This window comes from Varanus komodoensis, unplaced genomic scaffold (genome assembly GCF_004798865.1).
Source record: "Varanus komodoensis strain SLA01 unplaced genomic scaffold, ASM479886v1 scaffold32, whole genome shotgun sequence".
Lineage (NCBI taxonomy): Eukaryota > Metazoa > Chordata > Lepidosauria > Squamata > Varanidae > Varanus > Varanus komodoensis.
In genome coordinates, this window is record NW_025335798.1 from 23,799,086 (window position 1) to 23,811,427 (window position 12,342).

Consider the following 12,342-nt stretch of genomic DNA (forward strand, 5'->3'; position numbering starts at 1 on the left):
TACAGAGACTGGTAGGCATTTTTCTTTCTTACTGTAGCTGTTTACAAGGCACATCTGCAGACTTGGATAAAGGCAAATGATATTTTAATGTTTTCATTGGAATAATTGTTTGCTAGACTCTTCTCAGTCCATAGTACATAAACTACTGACTGCTGCATTTAGGTTATTTGTATGTTTGACTCTGTTGAGGAACATTGAAACATTGAAACATAGAAAACAGAGCAAATCAGAAGGGGTCTCCCGGGCCATCTAGTCTGACCTCCGGCACCAGACATGAGAGAGGGTGATCAGAGCATAAATGCCAGCTATATGAAAGGATAAGACTGCATGTGGACCCTGGCTTATCAATCATTAGGCTATTAGCCAATTAGAATCTCTGGCTAGTTTGGGAAGAGATGAGACAGAATCCACACTCAGAGGTCATGATAAACAAGTGGTGGACAGAGGGATCGTGGTCTGTCAGGGTTCCAACTTGCAGGAGGAGTGCAGCAGAGCTTGCTTAGCTACTCGTGCTTTCAGGAGGAGCGAAATTGGAGTGATAGAGCAGGGTGCCTTATTGTTCCCGTGAACAATAAACCAAGATTCTCTAGAGCCAGGACTTATCACTGCTTATTATCACAGTCTGTTTTTGCCCCCAAATACTCACTTTTTATTCAGTTGGATTATCCTGTACTAAAGACGTAAGATTAACGTTTACTTTAAGCATTACAATAGCTACTTAACTGATGTTTTAGAGTAAAACACATGGAAAAAAGACAAGCTACCCTAAGGAAATGACCTGTTAGAGTTAAACTGCTTCCACGACATCTTTCTGATTGTTCCTTTGTGTATGGCTTTCAGCTCTCTCTTAAGTATAAGGAGAAGTATATATACCTCTTCTTGGGACAGGAACCAAATAGTAAAATGTAACGTCCCATCATCCCTTACAGTGAAATACTCTAGGTGAATCCAAAGATTAATATCTAGCATTTTATGCTTAAAATGATTAACTATATCTTGGTTAACCATCTCTGTCCTAAGAAGTATTATCAGCAGGAAACTTCTGCCACATGAACAGCTTCTTCTTGCCAAGCCAGCCATCCTTTTCCCTGCCCTTTATATTTATTTATTGCATTTGCATTTGGCCTAGTTCCATGGTGGGAAGTTACAGCATTAACTCTGAGACCCCAGAGGGCAGCTGCCAAGAAGACAGCATGACAGACAGATCAAACAACAGTAGGCTCTGACTGCATTTTATTGAACTGGTTATTTATTAAATAATGCATTTAATAATATGCAGTAAGATTTCCCCTGTTTTTGTTAGGTGATTCGCCATAATTGAATGTGCATATACAGATATGTTGGTGGTTATTACTGGATTTCATAGCTTTCCAGAGAGGGAAGGACAGCAAAACACCCACACATGAGACATGTACTTTCACTGACTTCTCTGTTTGGGAAATCAGCATTGCTGCCTGTTTCTGGTTGTATCAGGAACTGCTAGTTGCTATCATTCTAGCAATCCATTCTGCTAACGTGATGTTAGTGCAGAACCCTTAGTGCTGCAGTCTTCCCTATATGCTACAGTAGCATAATGAGGATAGAGGCATTGCAAAACTAACAGTATAACCCTACGCATGTCTACTATGAAGTTCACTGAGTTCAGGGAGATTTTGCTTCCTAGCAAGGGTGCTTTGGATTTCAGCTTAAATTACCTGGAGGAAAATGAGGATGAGGAAGGAAACTACAACTGCCCAGAGTTCTTCGTCACTGCCATTCTGGTTTCTATAGGAGAATGCCCTGATTAGGATTCACTGTTCCTCAGAAGATGTTTCCCCTGATGTAATTAAACAGTTTCAGGGAGTTTATAAAGATAAAACTAGCTGCAGGAATGAAGTGGTAGCAACTACCATCATTATGGGAGCAGGGTTTTGGTCTATGCTGTAAAACTCTAATAGACTGAATGGAGTAATGAGAAATACTTAGAGAAGCATGCACTAAACCTGGAGCCAGCCTTCGTTCTGGTTCACCAAGAGAGGAAAGAAAAGCAATCTATTTTGCATATATGAAAAAGTCTCATACAAATGATGAACACTTTAAATGCTTGTTTTGAAGAAATAATGGATTTTGTTGTTGTTTTGTGTTGCTCTACTCAACATGGCCAAGTTTTTCAAATCTTTGGGACTTAGCCTTATTTGGCCCTGAGTGGATGGTGTTAGATTCAGGAAGTGTCAAGCCAAATAGAAGAATAGGAGCTAAGAGGCTAAGAGAAAAGTGACCAAAGGTACACCCCCATCAGCTGCTCTCCTGGGGATCAGTGCTCCCAGAATTTGGAGGCATGCAGTTATCCAGTGCAGAACAGTGGGGTGGCACATCCTGAAGATTTTGCTAGGTGGATCTCTTAGCACATCTAACAAGTATGGTTTGGAGGGGGGAGGAAGGAGGCTGGAAAGTTCTCAGGATAAATGATATCCTGGGGTCTCCAGATCCAGAATATCCCATTCCTTCTCCTCCAAGATCACTTTTCCAACCTTGGAGGGCAGCCAGAATGGTTCTTCTGGTGCCTGCTGCAAGGGACAGGGGGTTAGCTTGGAGGCTGGAGCATTGTGAAAGAGGTCTCTGTAATAACAGTCAATCTAAATGAATTAGCCTAGATGGATAATCAGCAGAAATAAGGATCAAATCCAGGAAGGTCCATTTTGATATATCATCCAGGTGATTTCATATCAACCATACATAAATCTGAAACTGGAAGGATATAGGATTTGTCCAGTAATGAGAAAAAGAAGCCACTCATTGCACAAAGCTGGAAGAATAGTAAATCAAAAATATTCTTATTGCATGAACAGATCAGTGGGATCTTCTAAGACAGGAAGGTAAGGGTATAGATATAGTATTGAACTGCAATTTCATTATGGACATGGGATGGTTTCAGAGTAGATCAGTAGCAAACATGTTCTGACATAGTGTGTTGAATATGCAGTGTATATAAAGAAACCAGAATTCTGAACACACATGTCTGCAATGCCTTTAATGTCTCTCCAGTCAGCACCATGCCTCTGGACAGCTCCATGGGTGCAAGGGAATGGCCTTTAAGCAAAGTAAGCCAGGTTTTTTTAGAGCAGTTTGGCTATTTCTTCCAGATTTGTTACTAACTTTGTAAACTATACCTTGTAAGCTTAGAATGACTTTTTTAATTTGAGAAAAGACTAATGTACCTGGTAATCAAGGTATATTTATCTTGTAGAAGAGCAAGTCCATGTGTGAAAATGTAGCAAATCAAAGGCAGCCTCATTTCTTTAAAATAATTGATCATAATATCTTTCTGTCTATAAAGATACTACAAAAGTCACATATTTTAGTAACTTTGTCATATCAAACATGGGGTATCCAAGTCTGGCTATTTTAAAATCTGTGAAATTCAATCATGGGTGCTTTAAAAAAAAATCTGGTCTATAAGTATGCATGGAAAACAGCACTTGATTGCTTTACCAGGAGACTCAGTGGCCTCAGTAATATCCAAGTATAATTTATTTTTTACCAAGTTGCCAATTCACTGAACTGAAAATCAATACAAAACTGTTTTCAGGAAGGCTTTCAGAATGAGACTTTGAATCCCGCATAATTGTAAGTTTGCTGGCCATTTAGGGGTTTCTTGGCAGGCTGGAAACATTAAGTGGTGAATGTAAATGTCTCAGAAGGTATAAGATCTCTAATGCACTTTCTACACTTTGCAAATTTTAAGTCTCTCATTAGGAATGGAATAGATTCCATTACTGCCACTATTTTGCTTCTGGTCTTCTGTCCTTGTTTGTTTGTTACATTTATACTGAGCCATTTTTCCCCTTGTGAAGAGATCAAGGCTGCTTACACTGTCCTCCTTCTCTCCTTGTGAAAAACAACTCCCTATCTGCTAAACAACCCTGTAACATAGGTTAGAATGAGAATCTGTGAGAGGCCAGTGAGCTGCACGGCCAAGTGGTGAATTGAACCCGCATTTCCCAAGTCCCAGTTCAGCACCCGAACCACTGTACTGCACTGGCTCCTGATATGCTTAATTGATACTTTCCATGACTGTGGCTCTGTTGCTTCGGTCATAGACTGAATCGCTAGACCCACAGTGTCTGGCCAGCTTGCAGTTCTAGTGCAGGTTTTTTGTTTAGTTTTGTTTCTTCTCCCAGGGCAGATGCAAGATCTTTTGATAGAGAACAGTGGATGCTTTTATAATGTTATCATTGCCTTGATTGGACATCAGCATTTCCCCTTTGCAGGGCAGCAGCCAAAATGGACATTCTGATATAAAGTGTTGCTTTAGACTTGTTCCTCCATTAACAAAAAGGCTTGCTTTGCTAAGAATAGAGCAGGATTTAGCACAGGCTTTCTACTGTAAAAAGGGTGTGGGGAAGCTATTTCTGTTGAGTCAGGGGCAGATGCACAGCACTGCTGACATGGGAGCCACCAGCTTCCACTGCCCAGAAGAGTCTCCTCTAAACTATGAAATGAGTCACTCTAGAATGTTCTTTCTCCCTCAGAATTCTGTAGATTTCAAAACATGCAGGTCCTAGAGCCTCCAGGGCATTCTTTTTTAATTTTCCTTTTGACAAAGGCACTCCTTTTAATGTATAGAGTTTTATATTTATCCATGCATAGGGAATCCACCATACATGCACACTTTGTTTTCTATAATCTCAATTTCACTTCTCAACTGATAGGCAGTCGATCATCTAAACATGAGTATTATCAAAAGGATAGTGCTTTCTCTTCCCCCACTCCATATGTAGGTAGATAGATATATTTAAAGTCACTCTTTTTTTTCTAGTAAAAAGCTGCTGTAACAAAAAAATTGCCTAGGGTATGCATTTGTTTTCAATTTCTCTTTCTAAATATTATAATTGGTTTCACTATTCTGGCTGATTTGCTGGACTCTATAGCATACTGTCAAGGCCAGAAGCTGCATGCAAGCCCAGTTTTCTGCACTGCTTCTGGAATTGCCAGTTCCCTGTAAACCTGAGAGCAGGCATCTATATCTGTAACCTGGTATTGATTGAAGATATGCCTATTCTAAGGTTGTTCAAAACTCTGAAGTTATTTGTTCTGGTGGATGCAATCCTGGAATCTTCCCAGGGGATACAAACAGAGGCAAACTCACTACATGTAATAAGAGAACACCTCTTGATTTTCACATATTTTCACAATTCCAGGCACTCTTGGATGAAACGGATTATGTGGACCCATTTCAGTCTGGTTTCAGACCTGGTTATGGCACTGAATCTGCCTTGGTTGCCATGTACGATGACCTGTACAGGGAGAGGGACAGGGAGAGTGCGTCCCTGTTGGAGAGTGCGTCCCTGTTGGTTGTCCCGGACCTCTCAGCGGCTTTCGATACCATCGACCATGGTATCCTTCTGGATAGGCTGGCCGGGTTAGGAGTAGGAGGCTCTACTTGGCAGTGGTTCCACTCCTACCTGGCTGGCTGACTCCAGAAGGTGATGCTGGGGGACTATAGCTCTGCGCTGTGACAGTTGTGCCATGAGGTTCCGCAGGACTCTATTTTGTCCCCCATGCTTTTCAACATCTACATGAAACCGCTGGGAGAGGTAATTAGGAGGTTTGGGCTGCAGTATTAAAATTAATATTTTATCGTTGTTGCTTTTTTGTTTTTGTTTTTATATAATTTTATGGAATTCGTTATTGTTTTATTATTTTAATTGTATGTTTGTGAGCCACCCTGAGATGCCAAGGCATGTGGTGTCGGCATAGAAAAGTTTTAAATAAATAAATAAATAAATAAATAAATTTATTCTTACAATTCTAATTTTAAAATGATCAATTTTCCTAATTCTCTTGTTTATGTTTTCAAAATGTCGTATTGTATGAGCCAAAGTAACTTTACAAAATTTGGGAAATACGTTGCCTCTTTCAGGCACGATCTCTCTTTTTCGATGTTGGGTGTGTCTCTTTCGCACTCCAGAAGAAGTAGACACTGAAAGTATTGTTCTCTTTCAGGCTATCCCCTCTTGCCATCTGATCTCTAGCATGAAGCACTCTGAGGATGTGGGTTATGGGGGAGAGACAATAAGCATGGGATGTAGAGGATGGATGATTTTTTTAAACTCTTTATCTGAAACTAGTAGTGGGGGAGAACCTGTGGCTCACTTGCCATTTGTTTTTTCTTGGAGGCTTTGTGGAGGAGGGCACAGAGTTAAAGCTACTGAGAAAATTTTGCATGGAAGAGAATCAACTTACCTTATGGTTGGGTAGGAGGACTCTCCCCCCCTGCCCCCTCCTCCCTGCCCCTTTAGACATCACTAGCTGTTTCTCACATTGAAGAGGCCAGGGTTCCTTTCCTTTATTAATTTCAAAATTATTTTTTCAATATAAAATGCAGTTAAAACTTACATTTAAAAAAATAAAAACATAGAACATTAAGCATTAAGCATACAGTTAAAATAATTCATGAAGAAAAAAACCTGTGTTTTTTCACCAGGACCATTGGATACATTGAAAACTCATTCAAGCATTCTTGAAAGAAATGTCTCTCTTCCAAAATTGCAATGACACTTCTAAAAGTTCAAATCCTTTCCCCCTTTTTAACACATATTCAATAAATGCACTCCAAATCTCATTAAAATTATTCTTTAACCCTTTTCACACTTTATCATTAATAGCTATATTCCAGAATTCTTCCACCAATCACACAATTGATAATCATATTTTTCTTTCCAGTTCTTAGCTATAATTAATCTTGCAGCTGTTGTTAAATTTGCTATTAATCCTTTATTATTCTGAATCCATTGTTTCTTATCAAAAATTGAGAGTAATGTGATCTCAGGACATAGTTCAGTATTTGAACTGCACTACATACTTACTACATTCTTTAGAAAGGTTCCTTTCTGTGCTTGACTGGGGAAAGAAATCAGCAGTGGTCCTTCAGTTGTTTACTGGGTTTTAAAAACCTAATGCTAATTTTTGGCAGTCCTGATTTTGATTGGAATTCCATTGGAACAGCCATATCAAGGATGAGCTCCACAGCACAGAGGAGAAGAAGGGGGTGTTAACCCCACCCCGCCAACACACACAGACACTATGCCATCGCCCCAATAGTCCATTTCCAGCACATGCAAATTTATTAGACATGGGTCCCATGTTTCCTCATTTTAGGGGCAGTTTCTTCTGCCCCCTTATACACACCAGCACACCTCTCAGAATGACCAAAATTCAGACTAGGCCGGTGGTTTGAAGAGTGGAGCTACAGCAGTCAACCTTGTAATGTTTCTTTTCCTGTCAAACAAGAGGGCAGAAGATATAAAAATTAATCTTAGACTGAGAAGACTTGGTAGACAGACATTAAATATGGAATTGATTTACTTCCTCTGCAGTGTAGGATAGTTTATATACTGCATGCAATTTTTTCTGTTCCTTACCTTCCAAAAGGAGTAAATTGGACACTCAACAGTATTCAAAGGACATTTATGCAGGGAAGCAAAAGGAAGGCATAAAGGAAACCATAATCTAGATTAGATCTCGCTGTCAAGAAGTCCTGTTTCTTTATGTTGCCTTAGCAACACAGTACATCTGTACATTTTCTACCAGATATCCTCATTTAATTTTACAGTACCTCCTTTTGGCTAAATCAGGACTAAAACATACGGTGCTTTTTTCTTGGTAATTTATAAATATAACAGACTCTATTTTTCCATTTTCAGATGTTCTGGAAGGCTACAATGGTACAATTTTTGCTTATGGTCAAACATCTTCAGGAAAAACACATACCATGGAGGTAAGAGTCTTTCTTAAAATATACATGTAAGAGCAGTAACAGCAGCTTGCAATTAAAGCAGACTTTAGTCCTAAAATAGACAATGATGAAAATAAAATACAAAACAGCTCTTAAAATACAGTTTCATAAAAACCATGTTTTGGTTGTTTTGTGTGTATACAAACACATTCATAATTTGAAATTTGCATAACAGGGGCATTCTAGTCTGGACACAGATATTTACTTAAATAAACACACCTTTATTATTGAGCAGTCTACTGGACATACTACTCAATTAAAGATAGTAATGCCAGTGAAACTCTCTGCTGCTTCTGAGGCCTGGAAGGTGCTTAGAAGGAGCAGATAAAATGAGCTGGCCAGAAAAATTTCTGGAAGAGATTTGTTTTGTCCTTCTTGGAGTGCCAGCAGTTGTGTACAACTGAGCCCACAAATTAGTGCTCATCAGAATGAAATTGAGCTGCAGAACCCCGAACTGAAGCTTGGAGATGGCTGTGCCTTGAGCCCAATGCAGAACAGGGTAGTTTTCAGTGGGTCAGTAACCCCTTATGCTAAGTAAGGAAAACTGATCCTCCAAGTGAGTTCCTTTTAGGTGATAATTTAATTAGGTTGTTGTTGTTTAACTGCATGTTTCTGCAAACATTACAGTGTGTGTTTACTCATAAGGTAATTATAGTTATAGTATAAATATAGTTATATATAGTATAAATAGGTTGCATTTCTTTTTTATAGGAAGGACTTCACAAGGTTGGCTTATCAGAAGGTATTTTTACTCTCTCCCTAAGCAATGGCATATTTTTCAATCAAAGGGATCCCCCCCCCATAAACTATTCTGGGGTTTTATCAGAGCTCATTTAGGCTTCCTTAATGTGAAAATGGGGCTGCAGGTGTCGCAGTGGTTTAAACCGCTGTGCTGCTGGGCTGGTTGATTGAGTGGTCGCCGGTTCGAATCTGCACAACAGAGTGAGTTCCTGTTGCTCCGTCCCAGCTCCTGCCAACCTTGCAGTTCGAAAGCATGCAAATGCAAGTAGATAAAAAGGCACCACTTTGGTGGGCTGGTAACAGCGTTCCGTGCACTTCGGTGCTTAGTCATGCCGGCCACATGACCACGGAGACTGTCTGCGGACAAACGTTGGCTACCTTGGCTAGGAAACGGAGATGAGCACCGCCCCCTAGAGTCAGGCATGACTGGATGTAACGTCAAGGGGAAACCTTTACCTTTACCTTAATGTGAAAACACAAAGCTAAATTTTACTAACCAAGAGTAGCTTCTACTGGTGAACAATGCTCAGCTTGAACTATTAAACACAATCTATTACTCCAATAGTGGAGTTTTCTGGATGGTTCACAAAATAGATCTTTTTTCCTTTGTTCTTCTATGCTAAATTCCTTTTTGAATTTGTAGCAACCTGGCTTTCCAACCCGTGACAGTTCTGGAACACTGGCATCACAAGAATCAGTCCAGGGCAATGCTTTTTGTATTGCTTATTTGCCAGTGGTTAGTGTACACACTGTTAGCTCAAGTGACAGAGGAACCAGCAGATTTCCCTATTTGTTGCCAGACTAAAGTGTCTGGTCAGTATGGATGACTGTATTTGTGGCTTTTGGTAGTGAAAGATAAGCTTTCCAAAAGTTCATCAGCTGATTTCTTTATGAATGAATATGCAGCTCATACGGAACAAGAAAATAACATGCTGCAAGGTGTGCTAGAAGTCAACCAGCGCCCACTCCTGCCAGGATTTTAAGAATGCCAGTTGTAGTTAAATGTAATTAATGTAATTTTGGTGTCCCTGACAGTAATCTTACCTGTCAGGCAGGTTTTTTCCCTTGTTCCAAATGGATATTTGTCAAAAGCACTGTCTAACGTCTTGGAGTGCTGATTTTATAGATGTCTTCTCTCAAGAGTGTTGCAGAAAGTTCTTGGCTGCTGCTCTCAGTTCTTGTTTGCAAGGAAGCTGTAGCTCAGTGGTAGAGGACATGCTTTGCCAGCAGAAGGTCCCAGGTTCACCCCCCTCCCCCGAATCATATTCTGGTAGCTTGAGGAAATAATCCTGCCCGAAGCCCTGCCGGTTCAGATGAATAGTGCTGGGTTAAACAGACCTGTGGTCTGTCTCAGTACGAGAGAGCCTCCCATGTTTCTATCTGGATTACATCTCATATTCAGTGACCCAGTGAGATGTATTTCTGAGTGGTTTTCATAGTCTTCTACCAAGATATTCTGATCTTTGTTTGAAACAAATGTAAATCTCTGCTGGGCAGGAATAGAGCATAGAGTAGGTAATACCAGGCTGGCCACTGACTTGGTATAAGACACCTTGATGCATTCAGAGATGGTATCATAGAAGAGTAGAGTTGGATGGAGCCATCAGGCCATTGGGTCCACTCCCTGTTCAGTGCAAGACTCTGTGTTAAACCATCCCTCTCAGATGGGTGTCCAGGTGCATCTGGAATGCCTCTAGTGTGGGAGAGCCCACAACCTCCCTAGCTAACTGATTCCATTGTCATACTACTATAACAGTCAGGAAGTATTTCCTGATGTCTTGCTGGAATCTGGCTTTCTGTAGCTTGGGTCCATTATTCCGTGTCCTGCACTCGAGAAGAGATCCTGCCCATCCTCTTTGAGATAGCCTACAATACTCCCCCCAGTCTTCTTTTCTCATGGCAAAACATGCCCAGTTCTTTCAATCTCAGTCCCCCAATCTAGTCATCTTTGTCTGTAGTCCCCCAGTCATCCTTGTTGCCCTCCTCTGAGCCCTTTCCAGTGTGTCTGCATCTTTCTTAAACTGTTGTCCAGAGCTGGACACAGTACTACAGATGAGGCCTAACCAGTACTCAGAAAAGGGCAGCTAGTACTTCACAGGTTTCAGAAGTGATCTTCTATTTGCAGCCCAAATAGCATTTGCCCTTTTCGCACCTATATCACACTGTTGACTCGTATTCAGCTTATTTATTTATTTATTTATTTATTTATTTAGCTTGTGATCTACAACAATTCCATGATCCTTCTCACTTGCAGTGTTGTTGAGCCGACTGTTCTCCATATTGTAATGATGCATTTGATATATTTTTCTAGGTGTTTAACTAGGAAATTGTCTTGTTTTCCGCCCAGAGCTCCAGCCTATCAAGGTCACCTTGAATCTGGTCACTGTCTTCCAGGGTATTAGTGATCCCACCTAGTTTTATATCATCTGCAAATTTGATAGTCACATCAAATCATAAAAAAAAGTTGAAAAGCACTGGACCCAGGGCTAAACCCTGTGGTACCCCACTTGTTACCTCTCTCCAGTTTGAGAAGATGACATAGATGAGCACTCTCTGAGTCCAATTCTGTAGGCAACTGTGGATCTTCCTGATAGTTGTTCTATCTAGCCCCGTTTTAGCTAGTTTGCTAATCAGGATATCATGGGACACTTGTAAAAAGCTTTGCTGAGGTCCAGGTATAGTATGTCCACAGCATTCCTAAACTCTATCATGGAGGTTACCCAATCAGCAGAATAGCTTGGCAGGATTTGTTTTTTGATAGCTTCTTTAACCTCACTGTATCGTTTTCAAGTTGTTTGCAGAATGACTGGTTCATAATCTGCCCCAGAGATTGATTGCAGATTGTCTGGTCTGTAGTTTCTAGGTTCTTCCTTTTTTCCTTTCATGGAATTTGTGGACAATATTTGCCCTTCTCCAGTCATCTGGCAGTTTCCCCCATCCTCCATGATTTCTCAAAGATAATAGACAGTGGTGGTTCTGCGAATTCTTCTGCCAGTTCCTTTATGACTCTAGGATGGAGTTCATCAGGCCCTGGAGATTTGAACTCATTCAGCCGAATTAGATGATGCTTGACCATTTGTTTATCAGTCTTGAGCTGCCACCCTGTTACTTCAGCTTGTACTTCCCTTTTGTCAGGAAGATGATAACTCTTTTGGGGAAAAAACTGAGCCAAAGCAGAAATTGAGCACTTCTTCCTTTCTTTGTCATTTGCTTTATTTTGCCATCCACATTGAGTAGTTGAACCCCCACCCATTTTTGCCTCTGTCTTTACTTTGGACTTATCTGAAGAAGGCAGATAAGGTTCAATTGTTGCAAGGTTCAATTGTAGCAACAACCCACAAGCCAACAACAGCTCATGCTCAGCCCATTCTCTGGCTTGTTGCTGTATGCAAATCAGGTCTGAGCTTTTCTGTTTACTTTTGTCTGCGTTTTTAAATATGAAGACTTAAATGTGGCTTGCCTTAAGATGTTGCAGGATGGGTGGAACAAAAGTCCACATGAATTAATGGATGTTCAGTCAACTATAAGAGAGGAAATAGAAAGTCGCCATTAGCGTCTTATACGATAACTGATGCCCTCAGTGACTTGCCCAGCATTCCATTTTAAGCTAAAGATGGAAAAAATGCCACCTTTAGCAAAGCTAAATCTTTGCTATCTTATAAGAAAACAGGTCTGAAGGTAGAGTAGGTAGGAAGCATCATCTGCTTTTTCTGTGCAGATGGTGTTATAGCCCAGTAATCCACCTGTTCAAAATGTAATCAAATCAAAATGCCTGTGGTCCATGAGTTGGTAGAGAGAAAAAACTCTTTGAAAGCCAATTTGTA

General features: G+C 40.4%; 1 protein-coding gene across 1 annotated transcript in view; it reads left to right on the plus strand.

Annotated features, from left to right (window-relative positions):
- The window catches only part of KIF5C (kinesin family member 5C), a 95,773-nt gene that overhangs the window by 25,061 nt on the left and 58,370 nt on the right, over positions 1–12,342 (plus strand). The window contains exon 3 of the mRNA XM_044438415.1: positions 7,686–7,759. Coding sequence (XP_044294350.1) covers positions 7,686–7,759 — 74 coding nt within the window. The remainder of the gene's footprint in view (positions 1–7,685; positions 7,760–12,342) is intronic.